Source organism: Apis mellifera, linkage group LG11 (assembly GCF_003254395.2).
Source record: "Apis mellifera strain DH4 linkage group LG11, Amel_HAv3.1, whole genome shotgun sequence".
Classification (NCBI taxonomy): Eukaryota; Metazoa; Arthropoda; class Insecta; order Hymenoptera; family Apidae; genus Apis; species Apis mellifera.
In genome coordinates, this window is record NC_037648.1 from 8,177,215 (window position 1) to 8,202,200 (window position 24,986).

Below are 24,986 nucleotides of genomic sequence, written 5' to 3' on the forward strand. Positions count from 1 at the left end.
TTGTGCAACTGTCGACAAAATTGATAATCACTCTATTTATTATAACAATAGCACTAAAATGGATAATATTTCTGTAAGTACACTTCTGTGTCGAAAAATCCAAAAAAGCATTGCCATAAATATTTAATAGTAAACCATTTTTGGTAACGTGGACAACTATTAATGTCAAAGATCATAACCAATTGGCAATTGCGATTAATGTTAATCATGACTGAATTGTTACTATCATTAAGTAATGTTGTGTATTATAGAATGTTAATTTTTATACTACGGAAACAGTGAAAGTATTGCAAGAAATTATTTTAACAAATAACAAGCACGGAGACATATATGAAGCCGAATGCACTGATTTGTCGGCGATCCTTAAACAATGGCGGAGAAAAACAATATTAAAGAATAACAGTAATACAGTGGAAGAAAATTTCAATCGGACATCTAAAAAAGATTTAGGTTTAGTAAATATCGAAGAGGCACGGTACAAATCGAAGTCTGTTCCTATGAGGAATCATGAAGTCAGTTATCCTTATCCTTTCACAGATTATATTCATCCACGCTTTTGCGCCGATTTTTCATCTATAAGTACTTATAGCAAGCCGCATCATCGATTAGTCAGAAATCTGAAATCAATTACAGTTAATTATGAATCGCATTTAAGGCACGCTCATGAGAAATTGAAAAAATCAACTAAATCAGAAAACATGTTCTTTCGTACCAAGAGAAAAAAGATGAATCAAAGTTTTTCAATTGATAAAAAAGTTAAATTGGAAAACCAATGGAATAAAACATTTTTATTGCCAAAATTGGTGGAAGCATCACAAATACAAAATGCCAATGAAACTACCTCCTCATTCACAAGTCAAACATTAGCTCTGCATCACATATTAAAATTAAGTTTAATTCCAAAAAAAACAACTGGATTTGTAAAAAAAAGGAGAAAAAGAAATACTAGAATCAAAAGAGATATAGATGAAATAACACCAGATTATTTTAAGAAAGAACTTACTGCATACCAAGAAGTAATAAAAATAGTAACAGAACCATATATTGAATCACAGTTAACATATAATACTGAACATCAAAATGAAATAGATATATTAAAGACAACATTGAGTTGGCAAGATGAACAAATAGATATTGCAACACCTACCACAACTGTAGAAACGTACAGATTCCGTACACCAGAAACAATGGATATAAAAATACCAATACCATTCTGGACTGAGACAGAAACTACAATCGAATCCACAACAACTACATTAATTATAACAACAACGACAACAGAATCTACTACAACGGAAAAAACAACGATAACAACTATATTACCTGAAACACCAACTGAAGAAGAATATTATTTTCGTATACCAGAAAGAATGCATATAAAAATACCAATACCATTCTGGACTGAGACGGAATCTACAATCGAAACTACAACGATTACGATATACACTACAACCACAATTGAACTTACCACAATAACGGAAACAACAACTATTACAACGCCAGAAACTACAACAGAAACCACAACAATAATTACAACTACAGTGGCTCCTACTACAACTCAAGAAACAACTGAAGAAACGACAACATCGCCAGAAACAACAACTATTCCGACAACACCAGAAACTACAATAAAAAGTCCAACTCCGCCAATCACTACAACTGTAGTTCCTACCACAACTGAAGAAACAACTACAACGACAATAACAACGACAACATCGCCTGAAACAACAACAATTACTACAACTACACCAACAACTATTACCACAACACTTCTACCAGAAACAACAACGGAAAGTACAACTCCGCCTATCACAACAACTACTGTAGTTCCGACTACAATTGAAGAAACTACTGTAACCACGACTACGTCGCCAGAAACAACTACAACAACGATAACTACTACAACATCTGTACCTGAAACTACAACGGCAAGTCCAATTCCACCAACCACTACAACTACTGTAGTTCCTACTACAACTGAAGAAACAACTATAACCACAACAACGTCGCCAGAAACAACAACTACACCAACAACTATCACCACGACATCTGTGCCAGAAACTACAACGGAAAGCACAACTTCACCAACCACTACAACAACTATAATTCCTACTACAACTGAAGAAACAACCATAACCACGACAACGTCGCCAGAAACAACTACAACAACGACAATTACCACAACATCTCTGACAGAAACTACAACAGAGAGTCCAACTCCGCCAATCACTACAACTATAATTCCTACCACAACTGAAGAAACAACTACAACGACAATAACAACGACAACATCGCCTGAAACAACAACAATTACTACAACTACACCAACAACTATTACCACAACACTTCTACCAGAAACAACAACGGAAAGTACAACTCCGCCTATCACAACAACTACTGTAGTTCCGACTACAATTGAAGAAACTACTGTAACCACGACTACGTCGCCAGAAACAACTACAACAACGATAACTACTACAACATCTGTACCTGAAACTACAACGGCAAGTCCAATTCCACCAACCACTACAACTACTGTAGTTCCTACTACAACTGAAGAAACAACTATAACCACAACAACGTCGCCAGAAACAACAACTACACCAACAACTATCACCACGACATCTGTGCCAGAAACTACAACGGAAAGCACAACTTCACCAACCACTACAACAACTATAATTCCTACTACAACTGAAGAAACAACCATAACCACGACAACGTCGCCAGAAACAACTACAACAACGACAATTACCACAACATCTCTGACAGAAACTACAACAGAGAGTCCAACTCCACCACCCACTACAACTATAATTCCTACCACAACTGAAGAAACAACTACAACGACAATAACAACGACAACATCGCCTGAAACAACAACAATTACTACAACTACACCAACAACTATTACCACAACACTTCTACCAGAAACAACAACGGAAAGTACAACTCCGCCTATCACAACAACTACTGTAGTTCCGACTACAATTGAAGAAACTACTGTAACCACGACTACGTCGCCAGAAACAACTACAACAACGATAACTACTACAACATCTGTACCTGAAACTACAACGGCAAGTCCAATTCCACCAACCACTACAACTACTGTAGTTCCTACTACAACTGAAGAAACAACTATAACCACAACAACGTCGCCAGAAACAACAACTACACCAACAACTATCACCACGACATCTGTGCCAGAAACTACAACGGAAAGCACAACTTCACCAACCACTATAACAACTATAATTCCTACTACAACTGAAGAAACAACCATAACCACGACAACGTCGCCAGAAACAACTACAACAACGACAATTACCACAACATCTCTGACAGAAACTACAACAGAAAGTCCAACTCCGCCAATCACTACAACTATAATTCCTACCACAACTGAAGAAACAACTACAACGACAATAACAACGACAACATCGCCTGAAACAACAACAATTACTACAACTACACCAACAACTATTACCACAACACTTCTACCAGAAACAACAACGGAAAGTACAACTCCGCCTATCACAACAACTACTGTAGTTCCGACTACAATTGAAGAAACTACTGTAACCACGACTACGTCGCCAGAAACAACTACAACAACGATAACTACTACAACATCTGTACCTGAAACTACAACGGCAAGTCCAATTCCACCAAGCACTACAACTACTGTAGTTCCTACTACAACTGAAGAAACAACTATAACCACAACAACGTCGCCAGAAACAACAACTACACCAACAACTATCACCACGACATCTGTGCCAGAAACTACAACGGAAAGCACAACTTCACCAACCACTACAACAACTATAATTCCTATTACAACTGAAGAAACAACTATAACCACGACAACGTCGCCAGAAACAACTACAACAACGACAATTATCACAACATCTCTGACAGAAACTACAACAGAGAGTCCAACTCCACCACCCACTACAACTACTAAAATTCCAACTACAACTGAAGAAACAACTGTAACGACGACAACATCGCCAGAAACAACAACTACATCAACGACTATTATTACAACCACAGAGAAAATTATTACTACAACATCTGAACCAACAACGACAACGGAAACTACAACTCCACCACCCACTACAACAACTATAGCTCCTACTACAACTCAAGAAACACTTATAACCACAACAACGTCGCCAGAAACCACAACTACAATAACAACCATTACCACAACATCTGTGCCAGAAACAACAAAAAGTCCAACTCCACCAACTACTACAACTACTGTCGTTCCTACTACAACTGAAGAAACAACTATAACCACAACAACGTCGCCAGAAACCACAACGTCACCAAGAACTACTACAACAACACCTATGCCAGAAACTACAACGGAAACTACAACTCCGCCAACCACTACAACAACTACAGTTCCTACTACAACTGAAAAAACAACTGTGACTATCACAACGTCACTAGAAACAACTACAACAACGACAACTACTACAATTACCCCTGAAACTACAACAGCAAGTCCAATTCCACCGACCATTACAACTACTGTACTTCCTACTACAACTGAAGAAACAACTATAACGACGACAATATCGCCTGAAATAACAACTATGACTACAACTATTACACCAACAACTATTACCACAACACTTGTGCCGGAGACTACAACGGAAACTACAACTCCGCCAACTACTACAACTACTGTAGTTCCTACCACAATTGAAGAAACGACTGTAACTATAACTACAATAGTAGTGTCGCCAGAAACAACCACAACTACGATAACTACTACAACATCTGTACCTGAAACTACAACGGCAAGTCCAATTCCACCAACCACTACAACTACTGTAGTTCCTACTACAACTGAAGAAACAACTATAACCACAACAACGTCGCCAGAAACCACAACGTCACCAAGAACTACTACAACAACACCTATGCCAGAAACTACAACGGAAACTACAACTCCGCCAACCACTACAACAACTACAGTTCCTACTACAACTGAAAAAACAACTGTGACTATCATAACGTCGGCAGAAACAACTACAACAACGACAACTACTACAATACCTGTGCCTGAAACTACAAGAGCAAGTCCAATTCCACCAACTACTACAACTACTGTAATTCCTACCACAACTGAAGAAACAACTATAACGACGACAACATCGCCTGAAATAACAACTACTACTACAACTATTACACCAACAACTATTACCACAACACTTCTGCCGGAGACTACAACGGAAAGCACAACTCCGCCCACTACTACAACTACTGTTATTCCTACTACAATAGAGGAAACAACTGTAACCACGACTACGTCGCCAGAAACAACTATAACAACGACCATTACTACAACATCTATACCAAAAACTACAACAGAAAGTCCAACTTCACCAACTACTACAACTACTGTAGTTCCTACCACAACTGAAGAAACAACTATAACGACAACAGCATCGCCTGAAATAACAACTACTACTACAACTATTACACCAACAACTATTACTACAGCACTTGTGCCAGAAACAACAACAGAAAGTACAACACCACCAACAACTACAACTACTGTAATTCCTACTGCAATCGCAGAAACGACTGTTATCACGACAACGTCGCCACAAACAACTACAACAACGACAACTACTACAACACCTGTGCCTGAAACTACAACAGCAAGTCCACTTCCACCAACTACTACAACTACTGTAGTTCTTACCACAACTGAAGAAACAATTATAACGACGACAATATCGCCTGAAATAACAACTATTACTACAACTATTACACCAACAACTATTACCACAACATTTGTGCCGGAGACAACAACGGAAAGCACAACTCCGCCTACCACTACAACTACTGTAGTTCCTACTACAATAGAAGAAACAACTGTAACCACGACTACGTCGCCAGAAACAACTACAACAATGACTATTACCACAACATCTATACCAGAAATTACAATAGCAAGTCCAATTCCACCAACTACTACAACTACTGTAGTTCCTACCACAACTGAAGAAACAACTATAACGACGACAACATCGCCTGAAATAACAACTACTACTACAACTATTACACCAACAACTATTACCACAACACTTGTGCCAGAGACTACAACGGAAAGCACAACTCCGCCCACTACTACAACTACTATTATTCCTACCACAATTGAAGAAACAACTATAACCACGACCACGTCGCCAGAAACAACTACAACAACGACCATTACCACAACATCTATACCAGAAACTACAACAGAAAGTCCAACTCCACCACCTACTACAACTACTGTAGTTCCTACTACAACTGAAGAAACAACTATAACCACGACAATATCGCCTGAAATAACAACTATTACTACAACTATTACACCAACAACTATTACCACAACACTTCTGCCGGAGACTACAACGGAAAGCACAACTCCGCCCACTACTACAACTACTGTTATTCCTACTACAATAGAGGAAACAACTGTAACCACGACTACGTCGCCAGAAACAACTACGACAACGACTATTACCACAACATCTGTACAAGAAATTACAACAGAAAGTCCAACTTCACCAATCACTACAACTGTAATTCGTACCACAACTGAAGAAACAACTATAACAATGACAACATCGCCCGAAATAACAACTATTACTACAACTATAACACCCACAACTATTACCACAACACTTGTGCCAGAAACTACAACGGAAAGTACAACTCCACCAACAACCACAACTACTATAGTTCCTACCACAATTGTAGAAACGACTATTATCACGACAACGTCTCCAGAAACAACTACAACAACGACAATTACTACAACACCTGTGCCTGAAACTACAACACCAAGTCCAATTCCACCAACTACTACAACTACTGTAGTTCCTACCACAACTGAAGAAACAACTGTAACGACGACAATATCGCCTGAAATAATAACTATTACTACAACTATTACACGAACAACTATTACCACAACACTTGTGCCGGAGACTACAACGGAAAGCACAATTCCACCAACAACTACAACTACTGTAGTTCCTACCACAATTGAAGAAACAACTATAACAACGACAACATCGCCTGAAATAACAACTATTACTACAACTATTACCACTACATCAATACCAGAAACTACAACAGCAAGTCCAATTCCACCAACTACTACAACTACTGTAGTTCCTACCACAACTGAAGAAACAACTATAACAACGACAACATCGCCTGAAATAACAACTATTACTACAACTATAACACCAACAACTATTAGCACAACACTTGTGCCAGAAACTACAACGGAAAGTACTACTCCACCAACAACTACAACTACTGTAACTCCTACCACAGCTGAAGAAACAACAGTAACCACGACAATATCGCCTGAAACTACAACTGAAAGTCCAACTACACCAACCACTATAACGACTGTAGTTCCTACCACAATTGTAGAAGCGACTGTAACCACGACAACATCCGCAGTAACCACAACTACACTAACAACAATTACCACAACAGAAACTACAACGGAAAGTCCAACTCCGCTAATCACTACAACGACTGTAATTCCTACTACAACTGAAGAAACAACTGTAACTACGACAGTGTCTCCAGAAACTACAACTACATCAACTACTACAACTCTTATCCCAAAAACTACAACAGAAAGTACAACTCCAATAACTACAAGTACTGTAGTTCCTACCACAACTGAAGAAACAATTGTAACGACGACAACATCACCTGAAACAACAGTTATTACTACAACTATAACATCAACAACTATTACCACAACACTTGTGCCAGAAACTACAACGGAAAGTACAACTCCACCAACAACTACAACTACTGTAATTCCCACCACACCTGAAGAAACGACTGTAACAACGACAACATCGCCAGAAACGACAACTACACCAATGACTATTACTACTATCACACCAACAACTATTACCACAACACTTGTGCCAGATACAACAACAGAAAGTCCAACTCTACCACCCACTATGACTGTGATTACTCCTACTACAACTGAAGAAACAACTATAATTACGACCACGTCGCTAGAAATTACAACTACACCAACAACCACTACCGCCACACCTGTGCCAGAAACTACAACGGAAAGTCCAACTCTATCTCCCACTACAACTGTGATTACTCCTACTACAACTGAAGAAACAACTACAATTACGATAACATCGCCAGAAACTACAACAGAAACTTCAACTTCGCCAACCACAACAACAACTGTAGTTCCTACCACAACTGAAGAAACAACTATAATGACGACAACATCGCCAGAAACAACTACTATTGTTACAACTACACCAACAACTATTACCACAACACCTATACCAGAAACTACAACGGAAAGTCCACCTCTACCACCCACTACAACTGTGATTACTCCTACTACAACTGAAGAAACAATTATTACTACGACAACGTCGCCAGAAACTACAACTACGCCAACAACTATTATCATAACACCTATTCCAGAAACTACAACAGAAAGTCCAACTCTACCACCCACTACAACGGAGCTTACTCCTACTACAACTGAAGAAACAACTGTAAGTACGACAACGTCGCCAGAAACTACAACCGAAACTCCAACTCTACCACTTACCACAACTGAGATTACTCCTACTACAACTGAAGAAACAACTGTAACAACGACAACATCGCCTGAAACTGCAACCACACCAACAACTATTACGACAACACCTATGCCGGAAACTACAACGGAAAGTCTAACTGTGCCAACCACTATGACTACCGTATTTCCTACCACAACTGAAGAAACTATTGTAACCACAACAACGTCGCTAGAAACCGCAACTACACTAACTATTACCACAACACCTTTTCCAGAAACTACAACGGAACGTCCAACTGTGCCACCCACTACAACAACGGTGACCCCTACTACGATTGAAGAAACAACCATAACTACGACAACTTCGCCAAAAACAACAACTACACCAACGACTATTACCACAACACTTATACCAGAAACTACAACGGAAAGTACAACTCCGCCATCCACTACAACTGAAGTTCCTACTACAACTGAAGAAACGACTTCAACCACAATAACATTGCCAGAAACAACAATTACTACAGAAAGTCCAACTGTGCCTCCCACTACTCCTGTTGTTCCTACCACAACTGAAGAAACGATTGCAACAACGACAATATTGCCAGAAACAACAACTACATCAATGATTATTACAACGACATCTGTGACAGAAACTACAACGGAAAGTCCACCTACTGAAGTTCCTACTACCACTGAAGAAACTACTGCAACTACTGAAACTACGACAATATCACCAGAAGCAACAACTACACCAACGACTAGTACCACAACAACTGTGCCAGAAATTACAACAAAAGTAACTTTACCATTCACTACTGAAATAATACCTATACTTCCACCAACAACGATTGAGACAATTATAACGGAAACGTTACCATTTACCACTACATTACCTACACCAAGAATAGAAGTTATAAACACGACTACGGAAACACCCTTCATTACTACATTAACAACAGAAACTACGACTGAAACTGTTACGACAACAGTGATTACTCCTATAACTGTAACAACGGAAACAACAGAAACAACTGAAACAACCCACATTACCACGATAATAATAACTACACCAACAATAGAGGTTACAACTACAACTACAGAAACACCGTTCGTTACTACATTAACAACAAAAACGACAACTGAAACTGTTACAACAACAGAAGTAACTACTCCTGAAACAACTGTAACAACGGAAACAACTGAAAAGATTGAAACAACACCCATTATTAAGATTATAGTAACTACACCAATAATAGAAGTTGTAAACACGACTACGGAAATAACTTTCGTTACTACGTTAACAACAGAAACTACGACTGAGACTACAATTATCACAACGGTGACCACTCCATTTACCACTGTAACAACGGAAACAACTCCTATTACACCCACTACAGTAATTACACCAACAATGGAGGTTACAACTACAACTACAGAAACACCATCCGTTACTACATTAACAACAGAAACGACAACTGAAACTGTTACGACAACAGAAGTGACTACTCCTGAAACTACTGTAACAACGGAAACAACAGAAACGACTGAAACAACTCCCATTATCAAGATTATAGTAACTACACCAACAATAGAAGTTATAAACACAACTACGGAAACACCTTTCGTTACTACTTTAACAACAGAAACGACAACTGAAACTGTTACAACAACAGAAGTGACTACTCCTGAAACTACTGTAACAACGGAAACAACAGAAAAGACTGAAACAACTCCCATTATCAAGATTATAGTAACTACACCAACAATAGAAGTTATAAACACGACTACGGAAAGACCTTTCGTAACTACACTAACAACAGAAACGACAATTGAAACTGTTACAACAACAGAAGTGACTACTCCTGAAACTACTGTTACAACGGAAACAACAGAAACGACTGAAACAACTCCCATTATCAAGATTATAGTAACTACACCAACAATAGAAGTTGTAAACACGACTACGGAAACACCTTTCGTTACTACTTTAACAACAGAAACAACGACTGAGACTACAATTATCACGACAGTGACTACTCCATTTACCACTGTAACAACGGAAACAACTCCTATTACACCCACTACAGTAACTACACCAACAATGGAGGTTACAACTACAACTACAGAAACACCGTTCGTTACTACATTAACAACAGAAACGACAACTGAAACTGTTACAACAACAGAAGTAACTACTCCTGAAACTACTGTAACAACGGAAACAACAGAAAAGACTGAAACAACTCCTATTATCAAGATCATAGTAACTACACCAAAAATAGAAATTATAAACACAACGACGGAAACACCTTTCGTAACTACACTGACAACAGAAACGACAATTGAAACTGTTACAACAGAAGTGACTACTCCTGAAACTACTGTAACAACGGAAACAACTCCCATTATCAAGATTATAGTAACTACACCAACAATAGAAGTTATAAACACGACTACGGAAACACCTTTCGTTACTACTTTAACAACAGAAACAACGACTGAGACTACAATTATCACGACAGTGACTACTCCATTTACCACTGTAACAACGGAAACAGCTCCTATTACACCCACTACAGTAACTACACCAACAATGGAGGTTACAACTACAACTACAGAAACACCGTTCGTTACTACATTAACAACAGAAACGACAACTGAAACTGTTACAACAACAGAAGTAACTACTCCTGAAACTACTGTAACAACGGAAACAACAGAAAAGATTGAAACAACTCCTATTATCAAGATTACAGTAAGTACACCAACAATAGAAGTTATAAACACGACTACGGAAACACCTTTCATAACTACACTAACAACAGAAACGACAATTGAAACTGTTACAACAGAAGTGACTACTCCTGAAACTACTGTAACAACGGAAACAACAGAAAAGACTGAAACAACTCCCATTATCAAGATTACAGTAACTACACCAACAATAGAAGTTATAAACACGACTACGGAAACACCTTTCGTAACTACACTAACAACAGAAATAACGACTGAGACTACAATTATCACGACGGTGACCATACCATTTACTACTGTAACAACGGAAACAATTCCTATTACACCCACTACAGTAACTACACCAACAATGGAGATTACAACTACAACTACAGAAACACCATTCGTTACTACATTAACAACAGAAACGACAACTGAAACTGTTACGACAACAGAAGTGACTACTCCTGAAACTACTGTAACAACGGAAACAACAGAAACGACTGAAACAACTCCCATTATCAAGATTATAGTAACTACACCAACAATAGAAGTTATAAACACAACTACGGAAACACCTTTCGTTACTACTTTAACAACAGAAACGACAACTGAAACTGTTACAACAACAGAAGTGACTACTCCTGAAACTACTGTAACAACGGAAACAACAGAAACGACTCCCATTATCAAGATTGTAGTAACTACACCAACAATAGAAGTTATAAACACGACTACGGAAACACCTTTCGTTACTACTTTAACAACAGAAACGACAACTGAAACTGTTACAACAACAGAAGCGACTACTCCTGAAACTACTGTAACAACGGAAACAACAGAAACGACTGAAACAACTCCCATTATCAAGATTACAGTAATTATACCAATAATAGAAGTTATAAACACGACTACGGAAACACCTTTCGTAACTACACTAACAACCGAAACAACGACTGAGACTACAATTATCACGACCGTGACCACTCCATTTACTACTCTAACAACGGAAACAATTCCTATTACACCCACTACAGTAACTACACCAACAATGGAGATTACAAATACAACTACAGAAACACCGTTCGTTACTACATTAACAACAGAAACGACAACTGAAACTGTTACGACAACAGAAGTGACTACTTCTGAAACTACTGTAACAACGGAAACAACAGAAACGACTGAAACAACTCCCATTATCAAGATTACAGTAACTACACCAACAATAGAAGTTATAAACACGACTACGGAAACACCTTTCGTTACTACTTTAACAACAGAAACGACAACTGAAACTGTTACGACAACAGAAGTGACTACTCCTGAAACTACTGTAACAACGGAAACAACAGAAACGACTGAAACAACTCCCATTATCAAGATTACAGTAACTACACCAACAATAGAAGTTATAAACACGACTACGAAAACACCTTTCGTTACTACTTTAACAAAAGAAACGACAACTGAAACTGTTACAACAACAGAAGTGACTACTCCTGAAACTACTGTAACAACGGAAACAACAGAAACGACTGAAACAACTCCCATTATCAAAATTACAGTAACTACACCAATAATAGAAGTTATAAACACGACTACGGAAACACCTTTCGTAACTACACTAACAACCGAAACAACGACTGAGACTACAATTTTCACAACTATTACCACTCAAATAACGACTATAACAACGGAAACAACGGAAACCACTGAAACAATGGAAATTCCTACTACTACACCTACAGTAACTACGCCAATAGTAATTATAAACACAACGACGGAAACACCTTTTATTACTACGTTAACAACAGAAACCACAACTGAGACTACAATTTTAACAACTATTACTACTCCTATAACTATTATCACTGAAACAACGGAAACGACTGAAACAACAGAAACCACTGAAACAACGGAAATTTCTACTACTACACCTACAGTAACTACGCCAATAATAGAAATTATAAACACAACGACGGAAACACCTTTTACTACTACGTTAACAACAGAAACCACAATTGAGACTACAATTTTCACAACTATTACCACTCCAATAACGACTATAACAACGGAAACAACGGAAACCACAGAAACAACGGAAACTACTGAAACAACGGAAACTATTGAAACAACGGAAACCACTGAAACAACGGAAATTCCTACTACTACACCTACAGTAACTACGCCAATAATAGAAGTTATAAACACAACGACGGAAACTCCTTTCATTACTACGTTAACAACAGAAACCACAACAGAGACTACAATTTTCACAACTATTACCACTCCAATAACGAATATAACAACTGAAACAACGGAAACCACTGAAACAACGGAAATTCCTACTATTACACCTACAGTAACTACACCAATAATAGAAATTATAAACACAACGACAGAAACTCCTTTTACTACTACGTTAACAACAGAAACCACAATTGAGACTACAATTTTCACAACTATTACCACTCCTATAACGACTATAACAACGGAAACAACGGAAACCACAGAAACAACGGAAACTACTGAAACAACGGAAACTATTGAAACAACGGAAACCACTGAAACAACGGAAATTCCTACTACTACACCTACAGTAACTACGCCAATAATAGAAGTTATAAACACAACGACGGAAACTCCTTTCATTACTACGTTAACAACAGAAACCACAACAGAGACTACAATTTTGACAACTATTACCACTCCAATAACGACTATAACAACGGAAACAACGGAAATTCCTACTACTACACCTACAGTAACTACGCCAATAATAGAAATTATAAACACAACGACGGAAACACCTTTTATTATTACGTTAACAACAGAATCCACAACTGAGACTACAATTTTCACAACTATTACCACTCCTATAACGACTATAACAACGGAAACAACGGAAATTCCTACTACTACACCTACAGTAACTACGCCAATAATAGAAATTATAAACACAACGACGGAAACACCTTTTATTACTACATTAACAACAGAAACCACAATTGAGACTACAATCTTCACAACTATTACCACTCCAATAACGACTATAACAACGAAAACAACGGAAATCACTGAAACAACGGAAATTCCTACTACTACACCTACAGTAACTACGCCAATAATAGAAATCATAAACACAACGACGGAAACACCTTTTATTACTACATTAACAACAGAAACCTCAACTGAGACTACAATTTTCACAACTATTACCACTCCAATAACGACTATAACAACGGAAACAACGGAAACCACTGAAACAACGGAAATTCCTACTACACCTACAGTAACTACGCCAATAATAGAAGTTATAAACACAACGACGGAAACACCTTTTATTACTACGTTAACAACAGAATCCACAACTGAGACTACAATTTTCACAACTATTACCACTCCTATAACGACTATAACAACGGAAACAACGGAAATCACTGAAACAACAGAAATTCCTACTACTACACCTATAGTAACTACGCCAATTATAGAAATTATAAACACAACGACGGAAACACCTTTTATTACTACATTAACAACAGAAACCACAATTGAGACTACAATTTTTACAACTATTACTACTCCTGTAACCACTATTACCATTGAAACAACGGAAACCACTGAAACAACGAAAATTCCTACTACTACACCTACAGTAACTACGCCAATAATAGAAATTATAAACACAACGACGGAAACACCTTTTATTACTACATTAACAACAGAAACCACAATTGAGACTACAATCTTCACAACTATTATCACTCCAATAACGAATATAACAACGGAAACAACGGAAACCACTGAAACAACGAAAATTCCTACTACTACACCTACAGTAACTACGCCAATAATAGAAATTATAAACACAACGACGGAAACACCTTTTACTACTACATTAACAACAGAAACCACAACTGAGACTACAATTTTCACAACTATTACTACTCCAATAACGACTATAACAACGGAAACAACGGAAACCACTGAAACAACGGAAATTCCTACTACTACACCTGCAGTAACTACGCCAATAATAGAAATTATAAACACAACGACGGAAACACCTTTTATTACTACATTAACAACAGAAACCACAATTGAGACTACAATTTTCACAACTCTTACCACTCCAATAACGACTATAACAACGGAAACAACGGAAATCACTGAAACAACGAAAATTCCTACTACTACACCTACAGTAACTACGCCAATAATAGAAATTATAAACACAACGACGGAAACACCTTTTATTACTACATTAACAACAGAAACCACAACTGAGACTATAATTTTCACAACTATTACTACTCCAATAACGACTATAACAACGGAAACAACGGAAACCACTGAAACAACGGAAATTCCTACTACTACACCTGCAGTAACTACGCCAATAATAGAAATTATAAACACAACGACGGAAACACCTTTTATTACTACATTAACAACAGAAACCACAATTGAGACTACAATTTTCACAACTCTTACCACTCCAATAACGACTATAACAACGGAAACAACGGAAATCACTGAAACAACGAAAATTCCTACTACTACACCTACAGTAACTACGCCAATAATAGAAATTATAAACACAACGACGGAAACACCTTTTATTACTACATTAACAACAGAAACCACAATTGAGACTACAATCTTCACAACTATTACCACTCCAATAACGAATATAACAACGGAAACAACGGAAACCACTGAAACAACGGAAATTCCTACTACTACACCTACAGTAACTACGCCAATAATAGAAGTTATAAACACAACGACGGAAACACTTTTTATTACTACATTAACAACAGAAACCACAACTGAGACTACAATTTTCACAACTATTACTACTCCAATAACGACTATGACAACGGAAACAACGGAAACCACTGAAACAACGGAAATTCCTACTACTACACCTACAATAACTACACCAATAATAGAAATTATAAACACCACGACGGAAACACCTTTTATTATTACTTTAACAATAGAAACCACAACTGAAACTACAATTTTTACAACTATTACTACTCCTGTAACCACTATTACCATTGAAACAACGGAAACCACTGAAACAACGGAAATTCCTACTACTACACCTACAGTAACTACGCCAATAATAGAAATTATAAACACAACGACGGAAACTCCTTTTATTACTACTTTAACAACAGAAACTACAACGGAGACTACAATTTTCACAACTATTACCACTCCAATAACGAATATAACAACTGAAACAACGGAAACCACTGAAACAACGGAAATTCCTACTACTACACCTACAGTAACTACACCAATAATAGAAATTATAAACACAACGACAGAAACTCCTTTTATTATTACTTTAACAATAGAAACCACAACTGTGACTACAATTTTCACAATTATTACTATTCCTGTAACCACTATTACCACTGAAACAACGGAAACCACTGAAACAACAGAAATTCCTACTACTACACCTACAGTAACTACACCAATAATAGAAATTATAAACACAACGACAGAAACTCCTTTTATTACTACTTTAACAACGGAGACTACACTTTTCACAACTATTACTATTCCAATAACTACTATAATAACGGAAGTTCTTATTACTACACCTACAATAACAACACCGATGATAGAAATTATAAACACAACTACCGAAACACTTTTTATTACTACTTTAACAACGGAAACCATGATAGTTACAATTCCTATAACAACTACAATCATTGAAACACCTCCCATTACGACTACTTTAATAACTACACCAATAATAGAAATTATAAATATAACTACGGAAACAGTTTTTATTACTATAGAAACTACAAATGAAACTACACCATTTATTATTTCTCCAGTTATAACAACTGAATCAATACCAATTATCATAACTGAAATAACGGAAACTACTTTCCACATTATCGAAATTGTGAATGTAACAACGGAAACGCCAATTGTCACCACAGAAACACTTGAGATTACAACGTATCCAGTTATTACAACCGAAACTATTCCATTTATTGTGACAACCAAAACAACTTTTTCTGTCATAATGGAACTTAGCACTCCTCCTATTGAAGTTATAAATGTGACTACCGAATGGCCATTGATTACTGTTGAAACCATAGAGACCATTACTGAGTCTGCGATTATAACAACAGAAATTACTGAAACAACTTTTTCTGTCATCATGGAAATTACTACACCTATTATTGAAATTATAAATGTAACTGAAACAACAAAAACTGTTACTACTGAAACTACATTCCATATTATTGAAGTTACGAATATAACTATAGAAACTCCATTTATCACGACAGAAACAACAGAGACAACAACAAAGTATCCAATTATTACGACAGAAACTACTCTATTTAATGTGACAACCGAAACAACTTTTTCCGTCATCATGGAAATTACTACACCTATTATTGAAGTTATAAATGTAACTACCGAAACGACAGAAAGTATTACTACTGAAACTATAGAGACCACAACTGAATCTGTAATTGTAACAACTGAAACAATGGAAACTACATTCCATGTTATTGAAGTTACAAATATAACCATTGAAACTCCATTTATCACGACAGAAACAACGGAGACAACAACGAAGTATCCAATTATTACGACTGAAATTACTCCATTTATCACAATAGAAACAACGGAGACAACAACGAAGTATCCAATTATTATGACAGAAATTACTCCATTTAATGTGACAACCGAAACAACTTTTTCTGTCATCATAGAAATTACCACACCTCCTATTGAAGTTATAAATATAACTACCGAAACGACAGAAACTGTTACTACTGAAACTATAGAAACCACTGAATTTGTAATTGTAACAATTGAAACAACGGAAACTACGTTTCATGTTATTGAAGTTACAAATATAACTATTGAAACTCCATTTATCACGACAGAAACAACGGAGACAACAACGAAATATCCAATTATTACGACAGAAACTACTCTATTTAATGTGACAACCGAAACAACTTTTTCCGTCATCATGGAAATTACTACATCTCCTATTGAAATTATAAATGTGACTACTGAACGGCCATTGATTACTACTGAAACCACAGAGACTACTACTGAGTCTATAATTACAACAGAAATTACTGAAACAACTTTTTTTGTCATTATGGAAATTACTACACCTATTATTGAAGTTATAAATGTAACTACCGAAACGACAGAAATTATTATTACTGAAACTACATTCCATATTATTGAAGTTACAAATATAACCATAGAAACTCCATTTATCACGACAGAAACAACGGAGACTACAATGAAGTATCCAATTATTACGACAGAAACTATTCCACCTATTGTGATAAATGAAACAACAGAAACTACATTACATATTATTGAAGTTACGAATATAACCACAGAAACTCCATTTATTACGACAGAAAGAATAGAGACTACAACAAAATATCCAATTATTACAATAGAAACTACTCCATTTATTGTGACGACTGAAACAACTACATTACATATTATTGAAGTTACGAATATAACTGTAGAAACTCCAACACCTATAGAAACGCCAAAGACTACAATTGAATATCCAACAGTTCCCATAACAATTGAAACAACTTCTTCTATTTTAGTAGAAATTACCACACCAATCATCGAACTTATAAATGTGACTACCATAACTCCGTATATTACTACTGAAACCATAGAAACCACTATTGAATTAATAGTTACTACTGTAGAATATCCTGTTATAATTACTACGTCAACGATAATGCCTTGGGAAATTACCACTCCCTATCCTGTAATCGAAACAGTTACTACAACTGTCACTCCAGAAACCATAACTGAAGTAATGGAAACAGAGTATGAGGAATATGAAGAATATGAAGAAGAAGAAACACTTAGTCCAGCTTGGGAAGAATACGTAGAAGAAACAATAGAGACTACAACAAAATATCCAGTTGTTACGATAAAAACTACTTCACCTATTGTGACAATTGAAACAACAGAGACTACAACAAAATATCCAATTGTTACGATAGAAACTACTCCACCTATTGTGACAACTGAAACAACAAAGACTACAACAAAATATCCAGTTGTTACGATAGAAACTACTACACCTATTGTGACAAATGAAACAACAGAGACTACAACGAAATATCCAATTGTTAAGATAGAAACTACTCCACCTATTGTGACAATTGAAACAACAAAGACTACAACAAAATATCCTGTTGTTACTATAGAAACTACTCCACTTATTATGACAACTGAAACAACAAAGACTACAATAAAATATCCAGTTGTTACGATAGAAACTACTACACCTATTGTGACAAATGAAACAACAGAGACTACAACGAAATATCCAATTGTTAAGATAGAAACTACTCCACCTATTGTGACAATTGAAACAACAAAGACTACAACAAAATATCCAGTTGTTGCGATAGAAACTACTACACCTATTGTGACAAATGAAACAACAGAGACTACAAAGAAATATCCTGTTGTTACTATAGAAACTACTCCACTTATTGTGACAACTGAAACAACAAAAACTACAACAAAATATCCAGTTGTTACGATAGAAACTACTACACCTATTGTGACAAATGAAACAAGAGAGACTACAACGAAATATCCAATTGTTAAGATAGAAACTACTCCACCTATTGTGACAAATGAAACAACAGAGACTACAACAAAATATCCAGTTGTTGCGATAGAAACTACTACACCTATTGTGACAAATGAAACAACAGAGACTACAACGAAATATCCTGTTGTTACTATAGAAACTACTCCACTTATTGTGACAACTGAAACAACAAAGACTACAATAAAATATCCAGTTGTTACGATAGAAACTACTACACCTATTGTGACAAATGAAACAACAGAGACTACAACGAAATATCCAATTGTTGCGATAGAAACTACTACACCTATTGTGACAAATGAAACAACAGAGACTACAACGAAATATCCAATTGTTGCGATAGAAACTACTACACCTATTGTGACAAATGAAACAACAGAGACTACAAAGAAATATCCTGTTGTTACTATAGAAACTACTCCACTTATTGTGACAACTGAAACAACAAAAACTACAACAAAATATCCAGTTGTTACGATAGAAACTACTACACCTATTGTGACAAATGAAACAACAGAGACTACAACGAAATATCCTGTTGTTATTATAGAAACTACTACTGAATCTACAATCACGACACCGACACCACCAATCGAGACAACTACGAAAGAAGTTATTAAAGTAGAAGTAACAATACCTAAAGTAGATGTTAACATAACTACTCCTTTCATACCGATTCCTGAAATCGTTTCTACTCCACCATTATTTACAACATTTACATATACTTTAGCACCTACTTTGGAATTCACTACGGAATCTTTGCCTTTCGAATATGAAGATAATATTACTGATATAATTTTTACTCCTTTTATATCTCCACCTACCACAAAACCGATTATAATTACTCCTTTAATTATAACTCCGACTATAACATTAACTACTTCGACTATAACGTTAACTACTCCGATTATAACATTAACTACTCCAACTATAACGTTAATTACTCCGATTATAACATTAACTACTCCGACTATAACGTTAACTACTCCGACTATAACGTCAACTACTCCGACTATAACGTTAACTACTTCGACTATAACATTGACTACTCCAACTATAACGTTAACTACCCCGACTATAACGTCGACTACTCCAACTATAACGTCAACTACTCCGACTATAACGTCAACTACTCCGACTATAACGTTGACTACTTCGACTATAACATTGACTACACCGACTATAACGTTAACTATCCCGACTATAACGTCAACTACTCCGACTATAACGTTAACTACTCCGACTATAACGTTAACTACTCCGACTATAACGTCAACTACTCCGAATATAACGTTGACTACTTCAACTATAACGTTGACTACTCCGACTATAACGTCAATTACTCCGACTATAACGTTGACTACTCCGACTATAACGTTGACTACTCCGACTATAACGTTAACTACTCCCACTATAACGTTAACTACTTCGACTATAACGTTAACTACTCCCACTATAACGTTAACTACTCCGACTATAACGTTAATTACTCCGACAACATTAATTACACCAACTTTAATGTTAACTACTCCGACTATGATTACTCCAGAAAAAATCACTCCCGTACCAACGACAGTCAAATTTACACCCATCACAGATGAGAGTCAAAAGCATACCCGCAATCTTGAATTGATGGAACAATTGGAAAGAAAACTGAAGGAAATGGATAAGAAGATGAAAGATATTGAAAGAGAAGAGATAGAGTTAGATAAAGAAGAAGAAGAATGGCAGAACCATAAAGCGAAAATAATAAGTAATTTATTACAAAGACAAAAGATGATGAAGGCTTATGTTGCCACTAAAGCAATAGAAGCTTTACATGAAATAACACAAACAACCATCGGTGAGCATGTGATAGATACCGAGACGACAAGACCCAAAATAAAAATGATAACTCTTTCTCCTTTCTTGACGACCGATGCATTTGAGAAAAGACTTAGAATGTTAGAGGTAGAATTTTGGGAGAGAGAAAAATGGATAAAGGAACTAGAGAGGAGATTATTTGAAAGAGAGAAGAGATTCAAGAAAGATCAGGAAGATTTTGAAAAATTAGTAAGAGAAATGGAAGAAACGTTAAAAAAAGGAGAAGAAATATCATGGCCCCCTAAGACTTCTGAACCAACAGAAACAATACGAGATTGTTGTTTACGTACAACGCCACCTTTTTCGCCACTTCCACCTACGGAAAGAACGACGATCGATATTCGAGAACCAACTATTGCACCTAAAAAAGACACTACTATTGTCACTGAGGAAGAAATAGAGAAAGAAACAATGACCGAAGAAACAATGACTAAAGAAACAGTAACCGAAGAAACAATAACCGAAGAAACAATAAAAAGATTGACGCCGAAAAGATTTGTAACAACGAAGAAGTGTGTAACTGTTTTAAGATCAAAAGTTGTGGGTAAAGGCATGGTGACCGAACGAGTTTGCGTACCATATGCTCTAAGTAAGGAAGAAGAGGGGAAAACGAAAATTGTCACGTTGCATCTTGAAGAACACGAGTGGACAGAAGGTCCATTTGCAACGAATTATATGACATCGCAGACGGAGACCGAGGAGTACAATAATGAAAATAAAAAATCGATCGAGCAGAATCGAATTAAGCGAGATATCGGCGAGGAAAATATTGTTTATCCCAATTATCAATTATACAATTTTACCAATAATTATAAGAAGACGACGAGACTAATACGATACGTTCGAAGTAGGGACAAAGATGGAAACACGAAAATTGTTGTATTGCATCTCAAGGAACATGAATGGACCGAAGGTCAATTTACAACGAATTATATGACACTGCAGACAGAAATCGAAGAAGTTGATCGTGAAGAAACGATAGAACGCGAACAATTTACACCAGATATAGACGAAGAAAAAACTGTTTGTCCTGATTATCCATTATACAAAATTACCGACGATAAGATGAAGACGACTCAAACACCAAGCGAAGACGAAGAAGAAAAAACAAAACTTTTTGCGTTGCGTCTTAAAGAGCACGAGTGGATAGAAGGTCCGTTTACAATGGATTATGTGACACCGCTGACGGAGATCGAGGAAAACGAGAATGAAAATAAAAGATCGATCGAACGGAATCGATTTAAGCGAAACATTAACGAGAAAAATGTTGTTTGTCCTAATTATCAATTGTATAATGTTACCGATTATAAAATGACGACGAATCATTTATTAATTGACGAACCCTTTTGTAAATATGCAAATTGTAATTTTCAGTTGACAAGAAGTTTAACGATCACTGAAGCATCGAGAACCAAATCTACGGAAAAAATGAATTGGAAAATTGATAATAACAGGTATAAAGTTCGATCGATGTTGCAAATTATTGAAGATAAAGAAGTAGAAAATGATGACGAGATAATAGTGAAACAAAATGAATGGAATGATAGAATTTATGATGGAATTTATGAGAATCAAGTTGAAAGAAATCTGAGGCAAGAGGAAGTTACAGAACCATGGGAAAATCAAGGTAATAATGAATATGAAAACGAAGGAAATGATGAATATAAAGAAGAAGAAGAAGAAGGAGAAGAAGAATATAAAGAAGAAGAAGAAGGAGAAGAAGAATATAAAGAAGAAGAAGAAGATAAAGAAGAAGAAGAAGAAGAAAAAGAATATAAAGAAGAAGAAGAAAAAGAAGAAGAATATAAAGAAGATTATGAACCTGAGGATAAAGAGGATGAAGAAATAGAAGAAACTACGGCACCAGAGGAAGAAGTAATTGAAACACCAATGATGTATCCACCAGAGGAAGAAGTAATTGAAACACCAACGATGTATCCACCAGAAGAAGAAAAACCACCCAAGAAAATTCACGAAGAAGAAGAAGAAACAACTGAAGGTAGAATATTAAATATATTTAATTTTCATTTTTAAAATATTACAATAACATATAATATTGTTAATGTTAATAATAGAATTAATTACATTATTATATTTATATTTCAATCATTACATAGATAAATTTTAAACTATCTAAAATTATTTTAAAAAATTGATTAATCTTTGATCAAAGAAGAAGAATTTTTGATCATATTCTTCTATTCTCATTTAATTATTTAATTATCATGATAATATCATTAAATATTAAATATGCAAAAAATTAATTATATCGATAAAAATATAAAAACAAAACAAAGTCAGATTAAAAAAAATTATTTAATTTTCTATAGAAGAAAAAACCAGACAACCACCTGGACCAGAATGGCCAACAGAGCCTTTAACCAATTACCATGTGGGTGGCACTAGGACCTGGACGTTAGAGTATCCAGAAGAGAAGCCACGCAAGCCAGAGGATGAAGACGAAGAGGATTTCAAAAGGGTCGGCAAACGGCCGGAAAAAACAACTTGTTACTATGTTGTTCTTACTAAAGATAAGAAAAGATGTGAAAATTCTGAGAGAGATTACGACAAGGAAAATGATTTTGAATCATTCTTGAAGAAAAATATTCCAAAGGCAAATAAGGAATATGCCAGATATAGATAAATGCAAATGAAAAAAGAATATATAAGTTTCGTTAGGAAAGTAGCTCTATTGTTATAGAAAGATGAAGCAGTTTCCTTTCTTTTAAACTAATTTTTTTTTCGATAAAATACACGTAAGATTTATCAGAAACAGAAGAAACGTAAATCAGTGAAATAACAGTAAAATTAGACACAGTAATATCAAAATATTGTAAAGTTTGTACATATGTATATATATATATGTATGTAAAAGGATACATTAATAAATTCGATTTAGAAATTTCATTTTAAACCGACAGTCGTTTCAATTTGTTGATTATACTGCTTGAAATGTTATTGCTGCTGTATAATCTCAGAGATTAATTTCATGAAAAATTAAATGCTGCTTGCGGCTATTTTAATTAGAAATTTATAATGATTTCTGAATATTATTTATTTTAATATCCATAAACACCAGATTGCTTTTAGGTTCATTAA

The 24,986-nt window shown here is 35.8% G+C and overlaps 1 protein-coding gene across 1 annotated transcript; it reads left to right on the forward strand.

The window, feature by feature from the left end:
- Positions 1–58: 58 nt before the first annotated feature.
- On the forward strand, positions 59–24,693 carry LOC727052 (mucin-17-like). Its single transcript, XM_026443683.1, has 7 exons — positions 59–73; positions 252–700; positions 932–22,076; positions 22,134–22,633; positions 22,739–23,514; positions 23,632–23,886; positions 24,218–24,693. Exons 1-7 carry the CDS (start codon positions 59–61, stop codon positions 24,529–24,531), a joined length of 23,454 nt encoding a protein of 7,817 aa, XP_026299468.1. The 3' UTR covers positions 24,532–24,693.
- The last annotated feature ends 293 nt before the right edge of the window (positions 24,694–24,986 follow it).

Bases quoted from the DNA above. Each gene is read 5' to 3' on its own strand.
- LOC727052 (XM_026443683.1), top strand. The intron at 701-931 runs GTTCTTTCGTAC...TGTAAAAAAAAG, and splicing joins TCAACTAAATCAGAAAACAT to GAGAAAAAGAAATACTAGAA. The intron at 22,634-22,738 runs GCGAGATATCGG...CGTTCGAAGTAG, and splicing joins ATCGAGCAGAATCGAATTAA to GGACAAAGATGGAAACACGA.